Raw genomic sequence first — 21,750 nt, forward strand, 5'->3', positions numbered from 1 at the left:
TGTCTTGCTGAAATGCCCACCCTTGTTTCATCTTCATCATCCTGGTAGATGGCAGCAGATTTTTATCAAGAATGTCTTGGTACATTTTTCCATTTGATATGAAGTTTGCCAGTCCCGTATGCTGAAAAACAACCCCACACCACAATGTTAACACCTCTAAACTTCACTGTTGGTATGGGGGTCTTTTTGGGGTGATGTGCGGGGCCATATGACCTCCAAACATCATGTGTATTATGGCATCCAAAGAGTTAAATTTTGGTCTAATCGGACCATACTATATTCTCCCAGTATTTCACAGGCTTGTCTAAATGTTGTGCAGCGAACTTTAAACGAACTTCAACATGCTTTTTCTTCAGCAATGAGTCTTGCATGGTGAGCGTGCATACAGGCCATGGCGGTTGAGTGCATTACTTGTTTTCTTTGAAACAATTGTACCTGCTAATTCCAGGTCTTTCTGAAACTCTCCACAAGTGGTCCTTGGTTCTTAGACAACTTTTCTGATAATTATTTTCACTCCTCTGTAAGAAATCTTGTGAGTAGCATCTGGTCGTGGCCGGTTTATGGTGAAATGGTGTTCTTTTCACTTCCGAATTATGGCCCCAGCAGTGCTCACTGGTACATTCAGAAGTTAAGAAATCCTTCTGTAGCCAATGCCATCAGTATGTTTTGCAACAATAAGGTTGCGAAGTTCTCTTTTACACATCCTGAGAGGTTTCTTGTGTAACAAATTGGTAATGAAACACCTTTTTATAGGCCATCAGTTGAGACTGAACCAGGGGATTGCTTTCTAATTACTGATAGATTTCAGCTGGTGTCTTGGCTTTCCATGCCTTCTGGCACATCCCTTTCTTTATGCGTTCAATACTTTTTCCTTGTGTCATTCCATTTTATTACGCATAGTTTCATTTCTGAACTTATTTGTTTTGGTTTCTTTGTATGTATGGATTGCATGGGTTGTTACCGAGATGTGGTGAACATTTCATGTCAATATCACCTTTAGAATTGTATTTACCTAGAAAAATGGTGACGTGGTCGATCGTTGACGGACACAGCTCCTGATCTTCTTAACCATTGGGTTATACTGCCCCCTACAGGAGTAGGACACTAGGAAAAAAAAAAAGCTTGACTACGCCTATGGGCAGTCCCAGAGGGTATACTCCCTCTCTCTGCTATAGGCGCTCAGTTTTGTTCTTCCTAGTCAGGAGTAAGGTTCCTTGCTGGGATCTTCTGTCCTGACAGTTTTTTCCTTTTTTAATACATTTTTCTATTTTGCCTGTGAGAATCTACAATCAACTGCTGGACTGGGCAACGGGCTGGATATTTTTTAAAATCCAGTGGTCACCCTAGTCTGGCCAGCGAGAGTGCGCATCCCTCAGCTCCACGCTAGGTTGGTCGTGACATAGCCCCACTGGACAGGGGCTGGCCTGCGAGTTAAACATCTCGCAAGGTCGTGTACGACCTGGCCTCGGCCTGAGTTGCAGCGCTCCTCCTGGCCGACAGCCCCCCATTTCGATGAAGAGGAGGTTCTGTCTGGAGCAGTGACCACCCTGTTACTGGTATGGTAAGTAGCTGTTCCACCTCTCCCCTAAAGGGTTTTAAGGTGGACGTGGGTCCCTCTCTGGGACGGTCGGACCCCCAGGTTCTCCTCCTTCCCATGCAGCTTCCCCCCCCTCTCGGTGGTCCCTGTGGACATTTCGCCCCCTTTTTTTCTCCCCTTCCCCATGGGGTGGCCATGCCACATTTTCAGGTCGGTCTGGGTGCTAAACTAGGGATTAAAGTGGGGAGGGGGGGCGTACCGCCGGCGACCGGACAGTCGGCTTTTGGGGGGGGGGGGGCTGTAAATAAAAGCGATGCAAAGCGCCTGTCCCCTGCGCTCTGAGTGGTGTAATCCTCTATCCACCTCAGCCACAAATTTGCATTTGTTGAGAACTACAGACACGGCAACACTGGAAAACTTCGGCCTTGCAGCTCCTTACAAGACCAGGGTAGTCTGGGACCGCTGAAAATGACAAACACAAGGGCGCACCGGCCTAGTGCATTATCCTTTAAAAGATTTATTTAAAATAAAAGGTATAAAAATACTCACAAACAAGTTCTTGGTAAAAGCATATAAAACAAGGTACAGAGGCTCTGAAGAGAAGGCTAAGCCTCAAATGCATAAGCCTTTACAGCTTCTGGGGACGTTATATCCTTAGATCTCGATGCTGAGGACTATGTACCTTGTTTGATATGCTTTTACCAAGAACCCGTTTGAGTATTTTTATACCTTTTAATTTTAAATAAATCTTTTAAAGGATAATGAGCTAGGCCGGTGCGCCCTTGTGTTTGTTTGTAATTTGGGGGGGGGGGCTGTACCTGGTGGGGGCTCCTGCCAGGGCCCCACTTCCTGCTGGTGTGGTTTTCAGGGCTCTTGGGAACCCTCCTGGGCCCCCAGGAGCCGCATGGTGCCGCACGGGGGCCGCCATTCCCTTGTAGCCTGTGTGCTGTAGTTTCAGTGGCCGGGTTTGTGTAGCCTTAGTGGCCATTTTCAAGTGGTTTCTCGTTGCTAATAGCGGCGGCCATGACTGTGAAGCATGTATGGGCAGTGATTTCAGCAGTAGGAGCCTCTCCTTATCCCCCTGGTATTGACCCCTGGACCTTTCTCTTCCTGATCACCACATGTGTGTGCAGATAGCCTGGTGCTGCAGTGCCTGATCGGTGGGTGATGAGTCTGGTGGGGTCCTCTTCCCTCTCTGCTATCGGATCGGTTGGTGTTCTGTGCCTGGTGACCTGTGGTGCTGCCAGCGCGGTTGGGTTGTCCCTAGCAGAGTTTTTACACCTTTTTTTTTTTCTTTTCCACTCATGGAGTCCCTGGAGCACATTTCCCCACCTGATTCCCTCTGAGGCTACCAGACCCTCCGGGTCCCAACAATCCCTTACTGCACTGACGGCGGTCCTGGAGTCCTTGATTTCCAAGGTGGATTTGGTCCTGCGGAAACGGGCTAGCAAAAAGCATCCCCTGCCTCATCTGTCTCTTCAGATCCTGAATCTGATTCAGTCGCTGCGGATGCGAGTCACCCTGTTGGGTCTGTGTCCACAAACCCTGATTTCTCAGATAGTGAGGACGATTCCTCTGCTCCTGTAGCTGCACATGAAAATGCACTGGTGGATACACTGATTGTATCTGTGTGTGAGATTTCAAAAATGGAGGATGCGGCTAATGCATCTTTGGATGTGGCTTCTCTGATTGCGAGGCTGTTTGTCTCAGCAGGGGTCCTTAAGCGTGTTATTTGGCTTAAATGCTGGTCTGCGGACCAGACTTCTAAGAAGGCTTTATCTCCCCTCTCCTAGGGGATCACCTGTTTGGAGCTTCCCAGGATGACATCATTAATGGTCTCACGGGGGGAAGAGTACTTTTCTTCCGCAGGCTAGCAAGGGCAAGGAGCCTCATTGTAGATGTCATCCATCCTTCTCGGCTCATAAGAAGTCTTTTTGTCCCTCAGGGTCTTAAGACCAGGGATCAAAGCCCTTCTGGGCATCCTCCGGACGATCCAAACTAACCTGTTCTGGCAAGCCGAGAGCAGGCTTCTCCAGACCTGCAGACAGGGCTCCCTGGGCATGAAGGGGCGGCCTCACTCATATGTGGGGTGGAGGGGACCTCTTTGCTGATTTCTAGACCCGTGGACCTCTCTGATACAGGACAAGTGGGTCCACAAAGTTATACGGTCTGGCTACAAGATCGAATTTCTTTCTTAGCCTCCGGAAAAGTTTTTTCCTTCCAACTTGCGCCTGTCCCCAGTGCAAGACTTGCTGAGCCAAGGGGTGAAGTTCCGAATGGAGTGCATTCGCACGGTAGTGGTAGCCGTGCATCAGGGGTATCTTCTTGCTTCTATCGACATCGAGGATGCTTACCTTCACATTCCAATATGTGTTGGACACCACGCTTCCTCCGCTTTGCCGTGGGATAGGAGCATTATCAGTTGGTGGCGTTACCCTTTGGTCTCACCTCAGGTCTTCACAAAAGTGTTGGCCCTGGTGCTGGCATTGTTGCGTCAGCGGGGATCGCAGTACCGGGGTACCTGGATGATCTTCTGCTGCGAGCGGAGTCTGCCTGCTCTGGTGGACAACTTGGAGATAACTCTGCGAACTCTGAGGGAGTTTGGTTGGATTCAGAACCTTCATAAGTCTGCTCTGGTTCTGTCCACAAATCTGGACTATCTGGGTCTGATTCTCTGGACTCTTCCTTAGCCAGAGTGTTCCTTCCTCTGGAAAAACTCCAGAAACTGCAGGAAGCAATTCAAACTCTGTGGAGTTAGATTTCTTCTGACACTACTTGTAACAAAACAGAGTGCCTATAGCGGAGAGTGGAAATATACCCCAAAATGCGTAGTCTAGCTTTTTTTATGCCTAGTATTCTACTCCTGTATGGGGCAGTATAACCCAATGGTTAAGAATATCAGGAGCTGTGCCTGCAACTGAACATCAGAGAAATGGATTTTACGGTAAGACAAAAATCCCATTTTTGCCTGCTATATGTGCTTTTCATCAGACCTTCATTCTTGAGCTGTGACCCACCAGACAGTCATAAAACTTGCACCTGTCAAAGTGTTCATTAGCTAGAATACGATCACAAAGTACTAATTTGCAATGATCTTTTTTTTTTTTTTTTCGATTAGAGGTGTCCAGCTTCTCCCCTTTCACTTTTTTTTCATAGAGTTCCTCCCCAATCTTCAGCTTTGCCCCACCAATCCCCCGCATGCCAGTGCTTACAGGAGAACTCTGTTTTGTGTTGGGTCCCCACTGCAGTTCAGTAGCAACCTACACAGACCAGGAAGCAAATGTCGAGTGACAGCCGAAGAATGTCAGGGTTTTGTCTGAATACAGAATAAGTGATGTTACGTCACTCCAGCTTTCGAGACAAATAGTTCTGGCATCTCAGTAATGCCAAGAATGGAGGGGGGGAGGGTTATTTTTGTGTGAAAAAAGTTCAGTGTGCATTCCATAGTATGGGTTTTCATTGAATAACCCATGTACATTTGTTAGCACCAGGATTCCAGTTACACTGGGCAAAATGACAGGTTATTTTGGAAAGGTATTCCCCTTGTCCACCCTTCCCTACTTTTCTGGTGGTCTATAAAAGCCATGAAGATTACAGTGCTCTAGCCTGAGCACCCAGTTGCCAGACCCCAACACTATGATAATGGTGGAACAGGTCAACCACTGAGCTTACACAGGGTGGAGATTTAAGGCACTGACAGAAGAACGGAAGGGCAGGGGAGTGCAGTGAAAGTAAGTAGGAGATGGTTGGGGTTTGGGCTTTCAAGAGAACCTGTCAGTTTGTCTAAAATAGAATAAGTAGTTCCTCCAGATTGGGGGCTCCTCATTTGGACATATGTCCTGGTTTGGACACTTCTTTGAGAAGGAGTGGGAGCCCTTCTCTCAGTTGGGAAGGTAATGGGGTTCCTGTACTGCACTCTGGTGGGAGTTCCAGGCTTGCTTACTATGTCTTCATTAAGGAAATGGATAATCTCGGAGCAGAGACGTTCACACACATCTACAGTAGGTGCACCACAGATTTTGCATAGCCAGAAGAGAACATCTGTGGGGGGCATTGGTCCTCTCTGTGGTATCAGCAATGAAACGCGTTAGCCTCCTGCTGGTGTAATCCTCTGCTGTGAACAGAGTATGCATTGTGTACTTCAATGATACTCGTCCACTCTGGGTTAGGTGCTCTACCCTTGACAGATCTGCAACCTCTTGAGGAGGGTTCTTTGGGTTCCTCTTTTTGTTCTGGCTCTGCTCGGGTAAGTTGTCATAGGTGTTCTGCCCAGATGCCAGGTTCTTGCTCAGGGGGATCAGGAGTTTTCTTAGTCCTTTGCTTGAGGTCATGGTTAGGCAGGGTGCTATTCAGCAGGATTTCCTGGAGAACCTCTATGTGCTAGGGAGGATGTATAGCTTTATTCTCTGTTCTTGGTGGTGGTTTTAGGAATACAACATGTCATTTTGCCGGAAGATGATTTAGGAAACAGGGCAACAGTGGCATATATATATATATATACTAGATCCTGCGCTACACCAGCATAAATTATATATTTATACAATGTATACAGAAATTATCACACAATGATGAATATCCAAAAAAGCATAAAATGTGCAAAAAGTCCCAAATAATAATGAAATGTCTATAGGGAATATTATATGTACACCCCGTGAAACGTTCAAACTGTGCTCTTTATTCCACATGTTAACCACTTGTATGTGTAATGCCCACCTCTCGTGACTCCTAATGCGCCACCACTAGCAGCTCACCTCATGAAGTTGGCCTACCTAAAATTAATTTACAATGTGCCTGTCCCTTTAAGGCAGGAGTGGGGAACCTTTTTTCTGCCAAGGGCCATTTGGGTATTTATAAAATAATTCGGGGGCCGTACAAAATGATCACCTTAAAAATTAGCCTGTTATATTTGGTCAAACATTTAATTAACTCACCCCTAATGTGATGGCTGCAACTGCTTCTCTTTGGTGAGGTGTGTGATGTTAGCTGGTATTGATGATGTTGCTACTCGCAATAGGTTTTCCAGGTTTGCGTCGGTCAGTCTGGAGCGCAGTCGACATTTTTGTGGTGGTAAGTTTTGAAAAGAACTGCTGGCGGGTACTGCTGGTGGGTATAGCTGGCTGGTACTGCTGGTGGGTACAGCTGGCTGGTACTGCTGGCTCAGGCTGGTACTGCTGGCTTGTACTGTGCTGTGAGTACTGCTGGCTGGTACTGCTGGCTCAGGCTCATACTGCTGTGGGTACTGCTGGCTGGTACTGCTGGCTCAGGCTGGTACTGCTGTGGGTACTTCTGACTCAAGCTGGTACTGTGCTGTAGGTACTGCTGGCTGGTATTGCTGTGGGTACTGCTGGCTCAGGCTGGTACTGCTGGCTGGTATTGCTGTGGGTACTGCTGGCTCAGGCTGGTACTGCTGGCTGGTACTGTGCTGTAGGTACTGCTGGCTGGTACTGCTGTAGGTACTGTGGACTCTGGCTGGTGCCGCTGTGGGTACTGCTGGTTCTGGCTGGTACCGCTGTGGGTACTGCTGGTTCTGGATGGTACTGCTGTGAGTACTGCTGGCTCTGGCTGGTACTGCTGGTTCTGGCTGGTACTGCTGGCTCTGGCTGGTACTGCTGGCTCTGGCTGGAAGAGGTGATGTTTCCTGTATTGGTCACAGGCGGAGTGCATTTGATATCACTCCACCTGTGACTCACTCAGACTGTCATAACAGAGCAGGAACTATACAGGAAGCATCGGCTCCATTCTGACAGATCAGCTGAGAGACACAGACTCAGCTGCATGGGGGGCCGGACCAGATGACTTCGGGGGCCGCATACGGCCCCCGAACTGTAGGTTCCCCACCCCTGCTTTAAGGGAATATATGGGGTCCACTGTGCTTGTGCAATAGATGACCCCTCACATTAACATCCACTTCCAAAGACCAGTACTAAAAATATATGATAAAACGTCAGTGTTTTCCGTAAAACAATCATTTTATTTAAAAAGTGCAGAATAAAAACACTCACAATAAGCGTGCACTACAATAATATAATGTATAATAAAGAAGGCCGCAGCTTGTGTGAATTTGTAAAAGGAACTACTGCCGATATCCCCTCGGGACCGTGTATGTACTCCTACCACAGACCGTACTCTTCTACGTGACTCATAACTCCTCCCACTTACATCACCACTCCTGCTCCTTACACGTTACGCCACCGGCTCCTGCCCCTTATTCATTACGCCACAGCGTGGCTTCCTCAGAGGAATCGGACAACAGTGGCAGCCCCTATAAATCTGTTCTATCCAGTTCACTTTAATCCGTAATAGTGTTAAAGGGCTTTCTGCTGGTTATCAGTGAAGTTTGAAGTTTCTCTGCAGCATTTTGCCGATTGTTGGTGTGTGGATTGTATGTTTGCTCATGTTCTATTTTGTCTTTTCTTCTAGGAGCGCCAGAAGCAGCTTGAGAGCCTTGGCATATCACTCCAGTCCTCAGGGATTAAAGTCGGAGACAACAAGTGCTTTTTAGTTAATTTAAATGCAGACCCGGCCCTAAACGAGCTTCTGGTTTACTACCTTAAGGTGAGTCAATAATGGAAATCGCAGCGATATGGGGTAGTTCTGGTGCTCAGTAGATGTTTATTGTTGGCCTGGAGGCAGTAGAAATGTTTTGCATAAAATAAAATACAGAAGTGAGATGTAAAGGTGCACTGCAGGTAAAAATGAACCTGAAGCCTTGTAGAGGGGAATATAGGAGAACATGGGCTTACCTGTCCAAAACTTCAGTTTTCCATCCAGTCATTTCTCTAGGCAATGGGGCTCCTCCTGCCTAAAATCCCTATATTTCCACTAACCACCTCCAAGGCTCAAACGCGTGTGGAGCTGTTTTTGATCTACTGCTATACTCAGCGGAAGGTCCAGAGCCATTGCCGAAATGCAGATGGCATAATCTCACAAAATCCTCTGCTACAACGGTTCCCTTCCCTGCGATCCCCCGCCGTCCTCCCTCTGTGTGCTCGGCCGATGCTGGCACCTGTCTTCCGGTTCCCTTCCCTGCGATCCCCCGCCGTCCTCCCTCTGTGTGCTCGGCCGATGCCGGCACCTGTCTTCCGGTTCCCTTCCCTGCGATCCCCCGCCGTCCTCCCTCTGTGTGCTCGGCCGATGCCAGCACCTGTCTTCCGGTTCCCTTCCCTGCGATCCCCCGCCGTCCTCCCTCTGTGTGCTCGGGCTGATGCCGGCACCTGTCTTCTGGTTCCCTTCCCTGCGATCCCCCGCCGTCCTCCCTCTGTGTGCTCGGCCGATGCCGGCACCTGTCTTCCGGGATCCCTTCCCTGCGATCCCCCGCCGTCCTCCCTCTGTGTGCTCGGCCGATGCCGGCACCTGTCTTCCGGGATCCCTTCCCTGCGATCCCCCGCCGTCCTCCCTCTGTGTGCTCGGCCGATGCCGGCACCTGTCTTCCGGTTCCCTTCCCTGCGAGCGTTGCGATGCAGGGGGGGTGGAACCGGCGGCAAATTCAAAAATGTAAATACACAAATGAGATGATACAAAGCTGTGATCCTAAGGGATTACACTGTATCATGCCATTTCACCACAGGATGTCACCTGGTGACTTTTCCAGTGCCCTGCCTGTGCTATTCCAGTTCTTTGTGCCTGGAAAATGGAGAACGACCATGGCTTCCAAAAAGCGTTCTTTTTGCGCAAAAGTGCTTTTAGACGAACTGGAAAACAGCGACAGCGAAACGGAGTTACTTGAAGAACTGAGCGATAGCGATTCCTGGGAAAACTTGTCATCAGGTACGGAAAGTGACGACAGCGACGATTCTGAGGTCTCTTTCTGGCACATCGCTCCGTTGGAAATTCTGAAGAATCATTTGTTATACTTCCCAAATTCCACAAGCTATGTGCCAGAAAGAGACCTCAGAATCGTGGCTGTCGTCACTTTCCGTACCTGATGACGAATTTTCCCAGGAATCGCTATCGCTCAGTTCTTCAAGTAACTCAGTTTCGCTGTCGCTGTTTTCTAGTTCATCTAAAAGCGCTTTTGCGCAAAAAGAACGCTATGGTCGTTCTCTATTTTCCAGGCACAAAGACCTGGAAAAGCTCAGGCAGGGCACTGAAAAAGTCACCAGGTGAAATCCTGTGGTGAAATGGGATGATACAGTGTAATCCGTAAGGATCACAGCTTTGTATCATCTCATTTGGTGTTTTTACATTTTTGAAATTGCCGCGGGTTCCACCCCCCTGCATCACAACGCTCGCAGGGAAGGGAACCGGAAGACAGGTGCCGGCATCAGCCCATGGGAGGACGGCGGGGGGTTGCAGGGGAAGGGGAGTTTTAAAATATAAAACAGATTTCCATGCAAAACAATGTACCGCTTATAGCACAGAAATCTGGACATTATCAGACTGCCAGGGAGGTTAAAAAAAAAAAAAGATTTTATTTTTATTTAATATTTTGGGCCAGTTTTCCGATGATGATGACAAAAAAAAAAAAAAACAGGAGATATCTGTTACCATTCATCACCAAATGAAAACACGTTTTGTCCTGAAAAAACGGCGGTATAAATTACCTGGATGCACAAAGAAGTTGTGATATGTACAAATTTACTAACACATGTCAAAGTTGCAAAATTTTGCTTAGGCATTTAGATTTGCTTTACCCTTAGGCGTGAAGTAGTTAAAGTGGTTGTAAAGGCACAAAGTTTTTTACCTTCATGCACCAGCCCCTCCCCCCCCCCCTAATTACTTACCTGAGCCCCCTCCCGATCCATCGATGTCCATGAGAGCCATGCCTCTCTGGGGACTCGCACTCTTGATTGGCTTTTGGCAGCTTTTTCTGTCAATCACAGCCAGTGAGCCAATCACGCGGCTCCGTGTGTGCACAGACACGGGTCGGGAGCACCCAGCAGGAGGGAGGAGTGGCAGTGAGGGACCCGAGAAGAGGAGGATCTGGGCTGCTCTGCTCACAACCATTACACAGAGCAAGGAGAGTATAACATGTCTGTTTAAGGAAAAAAAAAAGGCTTTAGTATCACCTTAAGATTTAAAAAAACCTTGAGCCTTTAACCGCTTGCCGACTGCTCACAGTATATTTACTGCGGCAGTCAGCCCCTCACAGGCAGAGCGACGTAGGTCTACGTCGCTAGCCTGTGAGGCTCTGGGGAGCGAGCGCACGCCACCGGAGGCGCGCTCCCGGACCCCCCCCCCGCGCGTGTGACCGGCGGATACCCGATGTCCACCGGTCACTCGGCGATCGTCAAAGGGAGAGGGAGAAAGTCAGGCGGCTTATGTAAACAAGCCGCCTGTCATTCTCCCCTGTGTAGAAACACTGATCACACGGTTCTACAATGTAGGACCGTCGATCATTGTTCCTACAGCTCAAGCCACAGCCAATCACAGTAAGAATCACGCCCCTAGGGACACACACAGCCCCTCCCTCTCAAATAAAGTTAACCCCTTCACTACCAGTGTATTTTTACAGTAACAGTGCATATATATAGCACTGATTACTGTAGAAATGTCACTGGTAACCCCAAAAATGTCAGTCAAGGGTCCGATCTGTCCGCCGCAATGTCGCAGTCCTGCAAAAAAAATCGCAGATCGCCGCCATTATGCGTTAAAAAAAAAAAACAACAAAAATTACAAAAATCTTTCCCTTTGTTAGTAAACGCGATAACTTTTGCGCAAACCAATAAAAATACGCTTTTTACCAAACCTAGGTAGCATAAAACAAATTAGCTGAAAATGTTAAAAAATTTTGATTTTTACATATTTTTTTTTTTGGGGAATTTCATATAAAAAAAAGTAAAAAATATTGTTATTTTTGCAAAATTGACGCTCTTTTTTTGTTTATAGCGCGTGATCAAAAAATCGCACAGATGATCAAATACCACCAAAAGAAAGCTCTGTTTGTGGGAAAAAAAGGACGTCAAATTTGTTTAGGTACAGCGTCGCACGACCGCGCAATTGTCAAAGTCACGCAGTGCCGAATCGCAAAATAGGCCCTGGTCTTTGAGCAGCCAAATCCTCCGGGTTAAGTGGTTAAGATCATTTAGGTGTGGAAAGACATCCATTTTACCATGTGGTATACCACAGCCTTTTACAACTAGGGTGCCTTGAGGATTCTTCAGGGGTGCCTTGGCAAAATTCAGGTGGATGAAGCCTGCCTTTTAGTTACACAAAGCCATGGGTTCTCATTATACACTAATACGACTTTCTAGACACGGGCATCCGAACAACCAATGACATCATCAGTTAATAATGAGGATGTGTGTTGCCTTTACAGCATCATTGTTTGACCTTCCTGCACCCCTCTCCCTCACCACTGGGGTGACATTAGCTGACTGATGGAGAGAAATTGAGGGAGAAGAGAAACATTGGAATACTAGTCAGTACCAGTGTGCAAAAGTGTATTTGCTTGGGAAGAATAAATAATCTCTAACGTTGAGTGTCTTACGTGTGGATGTTGCTGCATTATGTAAAGCTATTTGAATAGTTTTTTACATTTTAGAATCGGGTGTCTTGAGATTGTTCATGATTTTTTAGGGTGCCTTGGCTGAAAAACGATTGAGAAAAACTGGGATAGCAGTACAAATTAATGAAAACAAAGCTGTTGTGCAGCGCGTGTCAGGGGCCACGCTTGAGACTCTATATTTTTGCTAGGTTGACTAACACTGCTTTAAATAACATTGTTCAGCAATTAAATTCTTATTGCTGGAATATTTTCCAATACCATTTGCGTCATGTCATCATGTTTTCTCTATCGCTCATTGACAGACGTAGTCTTCTTGATTCTCAAGAGCTGGGTTATGTTGTCTCCGCAGGAGTAGGACTAGGCAGAATGACAAAACGTTCTGGCTCCACCCTAGGGGCAGTCCCTGAGGGTATATCCTCCCTCTCTCTGCTACAGGGAATCAGTTTTTTTCTGTCTAGTCAGGAGTAAGGACCTAAGTTCCTTGCTGGGATCTTTTGGTCCTGGCAAGACTTTTTTTCTTTGAGAAAAAGACATTTTTTAGGCGGTTTCAAGGGTTTTATTCAAACCTGTTTACAATACCCAGGAAAGAGGGCAAAGTGCGTCCAATTCTGGACTTAAGAGCACTCAATTCTTTCGTCAACATAAGAAGATTCAGAATGGAGTCCATTCGCACGGTAGCAGCCTTCCTGCATCCAGGGGATGTCCTAGCGTCCATAGATATCAAGGACGCCTATCTTCACATTCCCATTTTCGCAGGACATCAGCGTTTTCTACGCTTTTCCGTAGAGGAGAACCACTATCAGTTTGTGGCGTTACCTTTCGGTCTCGCCACGGCTCCGCGGGTCTTCACAAAGGTGTTGGCCCCAATGTTGGCACTTCTGCGCCAAAGAGGTATATCGATTCTAGGTTACCTAGACGATCTTCTGCTTCATGCAGAGTCTCCTCAGACCTTGCTACAAAACATAGAAATTACTATGATTTCTTTACAGGAATTCGGGTGGCTGGTGAACCAGCAAAAGTCATTTCTGGTTCCCACCCAGAGACTCGAATATCTGGGTCTAATTCTAGACACAGTCAGGACGAGAGTTTTCCTTCCGGTAGGGAAACTTCGAAAGATTCAATCAGCAGTCCAGTTGTTACTGTCCAACAGCTGGTCTTCCCTTCGGACGTGCATGAGGGTTCTGGGGTTGATGGTGGCTTCATTCGAAGCAGTCCCATTTGCCCAGTCCCATACCCGAATTCTTCAGCAAGAGATTCTTCTCAGATGGAATCGGAATCCGGAATCCCTGGACAATCTGATACGATTGAGCAAACAGACCAGAGAGTCTCTGGTTTGGTGGCTTCGGTCTCCAATGCTCAGCCAGGGAAAGTCATTTCTGCCAATATATTGGACGATAGTGACCACGGATGCCAGTCTATCCGGATTTGGAGGAATTCTTGGTCAGTTATCTGTCCAGGGACTTTGGTCCCCGGAAGAATCCAGGTTACCGATAAATGTATTGGAACTGAGAGCGATCAGACTTTGTCTGATTCACTGGACCGAGCAGCTCCAGGGCAGCCCGGTTCGGATCCAGTCGGACAATGCCACGGCCGTGGCTTATGTCAATCATCAGGGGGGCACCAAGAGTGTCCGAGCGGCCAAAGAAGTGGCTTACATTCTTCGCTGGGCGGAACGATTTGTTCCAGCAATCTCTGCGGTGTTCATTCCGGGGGTGGAGAATTGGCAGGCAGATTATCTCAGCCGTCAGACCCTGGATCAGGGGGAATGGTCCCTCCATCCAGACGTTTTCCACCAGTTGTGCCTACGGTGGGGCACCCCGGATGTGGATCTGTTGGCATCACGATTCAACAGGAAAGTTCAGAGATTCGTGGCTCGCTCCCGCGATCCTCTAGCAGAAACCGCAGACGCACTGATCGCCCCGTGGGGGCAATACCAGCTAATATATGCCTTCCCTCCTCTCGCGTTACTGCCAAGACTTCTTCGCAGGGTAGAGGAGGAAGGAATCCCAGTAATCCTGGTAGCTCCGGACTGGCCTCGTCGAGCTTGGTACGCCGACATGGTCAGACTGGTGGCGGACGTCCCGTGGAGACTTCCTCTCAGGGAGGATCTACTGTCTCAGGGACCGATCTTCCATCCTGCTTTACGATCGCTGGCTTTAACGGCCTGGCTATTGAGACCCAGGTGCTGAAGGACAAAGGTTTGTCAGCTTCAGTTATTCCTACTCTAGTTGAAGCAAGGAAAGCGACTTCCAGAAAGATTTATCATCGCACATGGAAGTCCTACATTGCATGGTGTGAACCTTTGGGGTTCCGTCCTCGGTCTTATTCGATTAGTCGAATATTGGCTTTTCTGCAACAAGGGGTTGAGCAGAAACTGGCCTTGAGTACTATCAAGGGTCAGGTCTCAGCTTTAGCCATCTTCTTTCAGAAGCCTTTGGCTACTCATTCCTTGGTGCGGAATTTCATCCAGGGGGTGCGACATCTGGCTCCGCCAGTGCACGCGCCGTTACCCCCCTGGGATCTTAATTTAGTGTTGTCGGTTCTTCAGAAACCTCCCTTTGAAGATATTAGGGAGATTCCTCTACCCACGTTGTCCCAGAAGGTGGCCTTCTTGGTGGCTATTACTTCTGCACGCAGGGTGTCAGAACTGGCCGCATTATCTTGTCGTTCACCATATCTGGTGGTTCATAGAGATAAGGTGGTTCTTCGTCCGAATCCATCCTTCCTACCAAAAGTGGTTTCAGAATTTCATCTGAATGAAGAAATTGTATTACCTTCCCTGTGTCCTAAGCCCAGTCATCCTCGGGAATTTGCTTTGCACTCCTTGGATGTGGTCCGGGCGATCAGGGTATACTTGAAAACGACAGACTCGTTTCGCAAGACGGATTCACTTTTTGTGATCCCAGATGGACCCAAAAAGGGGTTGCCTGCATCTGCCGTGACCATTTCCAGATGGATCAGACAGACGGTAGTGCAGGCTTATTCTATCAAGGGTCGGGAGCCCCCGTTCCCTGTTAAGGCGCACTCCACTCGGGCACTTAGTGCGTCATGGGCCTTTCGCCATCAGGCGTCAGTGGTCCAGGTGTGCAAGGCGGCTACCTGGTCGTCGGTGCATACCTTCTCTAAACATTATAAAGTTGATGTAATGGCATCGTCTGATGCCTCATTTGGCCGCAAGGTTTTGCAGGCCGCAATTTGAGGAGACCAGTGGTCTACCTCGAGGGTTTTTTTCCGTTGGAAAATTTTTTCTTTAGCCTCATTCTTTGTTTATAATGAGCCTTTAAAATTTCTAGTTTGGCACCGGTTGGGCCTTCTAGATTGGATTTGATTTTGTCAATCCCACCCCTCATTTGTGGCACTGCTTCTGGATGTCCCAGCTCTTGAGAATCAAGAAGACTACGTCTGTCAATGAGCGATAGAGAAAAATGGATTTTTGTAAGAACTTACCGTAAAATCCTTTTCTCTTAAGCTCATTGACAGACGTAGTACCCGCCCCTCTATCATTGAGTTGGGTTGGGTTAAATTCTCTGTACTGCTTTAAACAGAACTGATTCCCTGTAGCAGAGAGAGGGAGGATATACCCTCAGGGACTGCCCCTAGGGTGGAGCCAGAACGTTTTGTCATTCTGCCTAGTCCTACTCCTGCGGAGACAACATAACCCAGCTCTTGAGAATCAAGAAGACTACGTCTGTCAATGAGCTTAAGAGAAAAGGATTTTACGGTAAGTTCTTACAAAAATCCATTTTTTTAACCACTCTACAACCGCTCACAGTAATACTACTGCGGCAGAGTGGTTCGTTATCGTCCAGCCACGTAGTATTAACGTGATTGGACACTCCCCCTTCTGGGCGGCGCTTGCGCGCCGCCGGAGGCTCGCTCCCGCTGTTTTCATTCACAGCGGGAGTCGGGCCAGGGGAGGAGCAGCGGCGATCGCCGCTGCTCTTACCCGATCGTCGGGGATCGAGTCTGGAGATCCGCCCGCTGTGTGTAAACACAGCGGGCGGATCTCCATAGTGACAGGGAGTGACAGATCGGACTGTTCAGCATAGCTGGACATCCGATCTGTCCATGACTCACACAGTCACCTCCCCCCCTACACGTCAGTAAGCACCAGGCATACATTAACCCCTCCCTCTCCAATAAAATTAACCCCTTCCCTGCCAGTGTCATTTTTACAGTAACAGTGCATATTTATAGCACTGATTACTGCAGTAATGTCACTGGTACCCCCAAAAGTGTCAAAAATGTCAGTCAGGGGTCCGGTCTGTCCGCCGCAATGTCGCAGTCCCGCAAAAAAAATCGCATATCGCCGCCATTACGCGTTAAAAAAAAACACCAAAAATGACAGAAATCTTTCCCTTTGTTAGTAAACGCAATAACTTTTGCGCAAACCAATCAAAATACGCTTATTGCGATTTTTTTTACCAAACATATGTAGCATAAAACAAATTGGCCAAAAATTTAAAAAAAAATTGTTTTTTCTCTAGCGCTCATTGACAGACGTAGTCCTCGGTGATACACCACCTTCGGGTTATGTTGCCTCCACAGGAGCAGGACTAGACAGGAAATTAAAAAGCTCTGGCCACACCCTAGGGGCAGTCCCAGAGGGTATATCCTCTCTCTCTCTGCCTCAGCAAATCAGTTATTTTCTGTCTAGTTAGGAGTAAGGACCTAGATACCTTGCTGGGATCTTAGGTCCTGGCAAGATTTTTTTCTTAAAAAGATTTTTTAGACAGCTTTTTTTCTCCAGTGTTCCTGTGAGATCTTCAAGCAAGAAAGCTGAACTGGGCGACGGGCTGGATGTTGAGATCCGGTGGTCACCCCAGTTCAGCCTACGAGCGCGTGCAGGCCATAGCTCCACGCTGGGTCGGCCGCGACAAAGTCCCATTAAAGGACTGACCCCGCGAGTTAAACGTCTCGCTGAAACGCCAAAGACCATGAGTCACGGCGTCCAGATCGGTCGACAGCCCTCCCGCCCCGGTGGAGAGGGGTACTGTCAGGAGTTGGTGCCCGCCTGGTTCCGGTATGGTGAGTAGTATGTTCCCCCTTTTCCCCCTGACGGGTCTTGTGGTGAACGCGGGCCCCTCTCTGTATGGTAAGATAGAGTCCCTCTCTATCCTATAAATGACACAGATCCTCCTACTTTGAGTGTGATTTTATGTGCAAAAAGCCAGGAGGCTTGGTTTGGGAGCTAACAATCTAATTGTATACATGTTAAAAAGATTATAATCTGTGGCATTCTGGGAATCTTACGGTGATAAGAATAAGCTACCTACCAGTCAGAAGCCACGGACATGTAGACTGCCTTCCTAATCAGATCTCCAGCTATTAGCAGGCCTCCCGAATGGCCATGCGGTCCGCCAGGGCCGGTACCGCCAACCACGCCAAATCCCCATGCAGAGAGAGTGTTGTGTGCCCTGCAGCACACCGCTATTCAGTACAGGCCGCCGCCATTTTTTTTGCTGGATCGCACGAGCCGCCATTTTGGCGTAGCCTCGTGTCTCCAGCATGGGGGCGGCCATGTTTGAGGTGATCCAAACACCTCGTGGAGCTAGGGGAGGCGCCGGAAGGCGTGCAGAGGGGCGGAGCCGCCTCCTTTCTACCTGGGCAGCCAGCCAAAAGACTTCCTGTTTGTCAAGACAGCGCTGTAACCTGTTGCAGTTAAACTCTGAGCATCAAGTGGTGAGCCTGGGGGTCTATCTCTCTCTCTCTCTCTCTCTCGATCGATAGGGATCCCTAGCAGGTAACACTAAGGGGCTTTTTGTGGCGCTGGGGGTCTGAAAAAAAAAAAAAAAAAAAAGTTTTTTATTTTTGAATTATATTATCCAGGAAGTGACTGGAATTATCATGGACCCTGCCACACATATTCCCCCACCTGTTTCCCTCGAGGGGGCCACGGGACCCGCCGGTGCACAGAGTGTAGAGTCATTTACAGCAATTTTGGAGTCTATGGTGGCTCGGGTGGAGGCGGCCTGTCAGGGACGGGGGTCAAGGAAGCGACCCCCGCCTACCCCTATACTATCTGACACCTCTGACTCTGATTCAGAGATGGTCACTGCAGTTTCAGGTTCCTCTGCAAAGGCTGTTATCCCAGGTAAAGCCCCCTCAGACAGTGAGGAGGACGCTTCTTCTCCTGCTATAATTCAGGAAGAAGCATTGGTGGACGCACTAGTTGTGGCAGTGCAGGAAACCTTAAAACTTGAGGCTTTACCGGCAGAGGCAACTGAAACAGAGATTCCTTTTGGTACTAATAAGCCCATCAAAACGGTGAAGGTTTTTCCTGTACCCAAATGTTTCGGTAATCAGATTAAAGGAGAATGGGAGCATTCTAAACGTACCTTTACTATTTCCAAGCGTATTGCTAGACGCTATCCGTTTGAGGAATCCATCATTAAGAAATGGACGGTACCACCAGTGGTGGATCCACCTATTTCCAGGCTGAATAAAGCCACGGTTATCCCAGTGGAGGACACTTCGTCCTTTAAGGATCCGGTGGATCGAAAGATGGAAGCAGAGTCCCGCACCATCTTCTCTCTGATAGGGTCAGCATTTAGACCAGTAATTGTTATTGGTCTAGTTTCCCAGACACTTACGGAATGGGTGAAAATGGTACGCCAAGACCTTAGGGGAAAAGATATTCCCCAGGAGACATCTGATTTGATGGAACAGATTATACAAGGGCTACAGTTTATCTGTGACGCAGCCTTGGACACTACTCCCTTATTAGGGCATGCATCTATGTCAGCGGTGATCCTCAGACGTGTGCTGTGGTTAAAATGCTGGTCAGCTGACCTAGGTTCCAAAAAGACCTTGACAAATCTCCCTTTTCAGGGGAATCGTCTATTTGGGGCCAACCTAGATGAAATCATCAAGGATGCCACTGGGGGCAAGAGCACTTTTTTGCCACAGGCTGCTAAAGCTAAGGGACCTCGCAACAAGCGAGGACCTTTCTTTACCGCCCATAAAGGGCGCCCGGCTGGTACTAGCGGGAAAGGCAAGACTCCTCCAGGAGGGTTCAAGAAGGGCTGGTCGGACAAGCCGAGGACCAACCCAGCCAAACCCGAAGCAAAGGAGTACACAGCCTGAAGGTGCGCCCCCACCCGGTTTCAGGGTGGGGGGACGTTTTCACCGGTATTCAGGACATTAGATCGAGCTTCAACCACTACTACCGGTGCGATTCTTCCCTTCCAACATTTAAGTACTACAGGAAGCGGTAGTTACCGTTCCCTGAATAGATCTTTTCCTTTACCTTTTCCTAAGATTAGTCCCTATACCTCACAGGAATCGGATCTGGTTGACCAGATAGGCCAAGTAGCCTCTAGTCGGGTGACTTCGGTCCCTGAGGTTCAACCAGAAAAGATCACCCTTCCTGATAACAATCAGGTATCTGATAAATGTGTGGGAACAGAAAACGACCAGACTTTCTCGGATGGTCGGGGCCAGATACCTCTAGGGACGCCTGGTTCAGATTCTATCAGCGCCAGTGGTCCTAGAAATTCTAGGCTGGCCTCCTCAAGCCGGCCTGGCCGACTTGGACATGCTAGTCGCAGACGTTCCGTGGGAACTTCGTCTCAGGGAGTGTCTGTGGTCTCAAGGACCAATTTACCATCATGCTTTACAGTCGCTGGGTTTAATGGCCTGGCCATTGAGACCCAAGTACTGAAGGACAGAGGTTTGTCAGCTTCAGTCATTCCTACCCTTATTAAAGCAAGGAAAGCGACTTCCAGCAAGGTCTATTATCACACATGGAAGACTTATATTGCGTGGTGCGAATCTTTAGGATTTCCTCCACCTACCTATTCGGTGACTCGAATATTGGCCTTTTTGCAACAAGGGGTTGAGCAGAAGCTAGCCTTGAGCACCATCAAGGGTCAAGTTTCAGCATTAGCAATCTTCTTTCAGAAACCTTTAGCTACCAAGTCCTTGGTGCGGAATTTCATCCAGGGGGTGCGGCACCTGGCTCCTCCAGTCCGCGCGCCCTTACCGCCCTGGGATCTTAATTTGGTTTTGTCGGTTCTACAGAAACCTCCCTTTGAAAACATCAGGGAGATTCCCTTGCTTACTTTATCCCAGAAGGTGGCCTTCTTGGTGGCTATTACTTCTGCTCGCAGGGTGTCAGAACTGGCTGCATTATCATGCCAGTCCCCATACCTAGTGATTCATAGGGATAAGGTAGTACTTCATCCTAAGCCATCTTTTCTTCCTAAGGTGGTTTCAGATTTTCATCTGAATGAAGATATTGTACTACCTTCCTTGTGTCCTCAGCCCAAGCATCATCGGGAACATGCGTTGCATTCCTTGGATGTGGTTCGGGCAATCAGGGTATACCTGAAAGCTACGGAATCATTCCGTAAGACGGATTCACTTTTTGTGATCATGGATGGCCCCAGTAAGGGTTTGCCTGCATCTGCCGCGACCATTGCCAAATGGATTAGACAAACGGTGGTACAGGCTTATTCTATTAAGGGTCAGAGTCCTCCGTTCCCTGTTAGGGCGCACTCCACTCGAGCGCTCAGTACTTCCTGGGCCTTTCGCCATCAGGCGTCAGTGGTCCAGGTATGTAAGGCGGCCACCTGGTCATCGGTACATACCTTTACAAAATTCTATAAAATTGATGTGACGGCATCGGCGGATGCCTCATTTGGCCGCAAGGTTTTGCAGGCCGCAATTTGAGGAGACCGGTGGTCTACCTCGAGGGTTTTTTTCTGTTTGAAAAAAAAAAAAAAAAAAATTTTCTCTTTTTTGTTGAGTCTCATCATTAAGGATGAGCATTGTAAACTTCTAGTTGGCACCGGTTGGGCCTTCTAGATTGGGATTTGATTTCCATTTTCCCACCCCTCATTTGTGATACTGCTCTGGGACGTCCCGAAGGTGCTGTATCACCGAGGACTACGTCTGTCAATGAGCGCTAGAGAAAAATGGATTTTTGTAAAATCTTACCGTAAAATCCTTTTCTCTTAGCTCATTGACAGACGTAGTCCCCGCCCCTCTGTTTTTGAGTTGGGTTGGGTTAAAATCTCTAAAGACTGCTTTTTCACATAACTGATTTGCTGAGGCAGAGAGAGAGAGGATATACCCTCTGGGACTGCCCCTAGGGTGTGGCCAGAGCTTTTTAATTTCCTGTCTAGTCCTGCTCCTGTGGAGGCAACATAACCCGAAGGTGGTGTATCACCGAGGACTACGTCTGTCAATGAGCTAAGAGAAAAGGATTTTACGGTAAGATTTTACAAAAATCCATTTTTACATCTTTTTTGGGGGGAATTTCATATAAAAAAATGTTAAAAATATTATTTTTTCAAAATAAACGCTCTTTTTTTGTTTATAGCGCAAAAAGTAAATCGCACAGGTGATCAAATACCACCAAAAGAAAGCTCTGTTTGTGGGAAAAAAAGGACGTAAATTTCGTTTGGGTACGGCGTCGCACGACCGCGCAATTGTCAGTTGAAGTCGCACAGCGCCGAATCGCAAAAAGTGGCCTGGACGGAAGACAGCAAAATCCTCCGGTGGTAAAGTGGTTAACCACTTAAGCCCCAGCCCTATTTCGGACACTTTTTGTTTACAAGTTAAAACCAGTATTTTTTCCTAGAAAACTACTTAGAACCCCCAAACATTATGTATATATTTTTTAGCAAAGACTCTGGAGAATAAAATGTCGGTCATTGCAAAACTTTTTGTCAAGCGGTATTTGCGCAGCGGTCTTTAAAACGCCATTTTTTTGGAAAAAAATTGAAAAATCACATTTCACTGCATTTAAAAAATACTAAAC

At 47.9% G+C, this 21,750-nt stretch overlaps 1 protein-coding gene across 3 annotated transcripts in view; it reads left to right on the forward strand.

The window, feature by feature from the left end:
• The window catches only part of KIF13B (kinesin family member 13B), a 518,118-nt gene that overhangs the window by 230,992 nt on the left and 265,376 nt on the right, over positions 1-21,750 (forward strand). For all 3 annotated transcript variants that reach the window (XM_082248971.1, XM_082248973.1, XM_082248972.1), the window contains exon 13: positions 7,958-8,092. In XM_082248971.1, coding sequence (XP_082105097.1) covers positions 7,958-8,092 — 135 coding nt within the window. The remainder of the gene's footprint in view (positions 1-7,957; positions 8,093-21,750) is intronic.

This window comes from Pelophylax lessonae (genome assembly GCF_965119305.1).
Source record: "Pelophylax lessonae genome assembly, chromosome: 3".
Classification (NCBI taxonomy): Eukaryota; Metazoa; Chordata; class Amphibia; order Anura; family Ranidae; genus Pelophylax; species Pelophylax lessonae.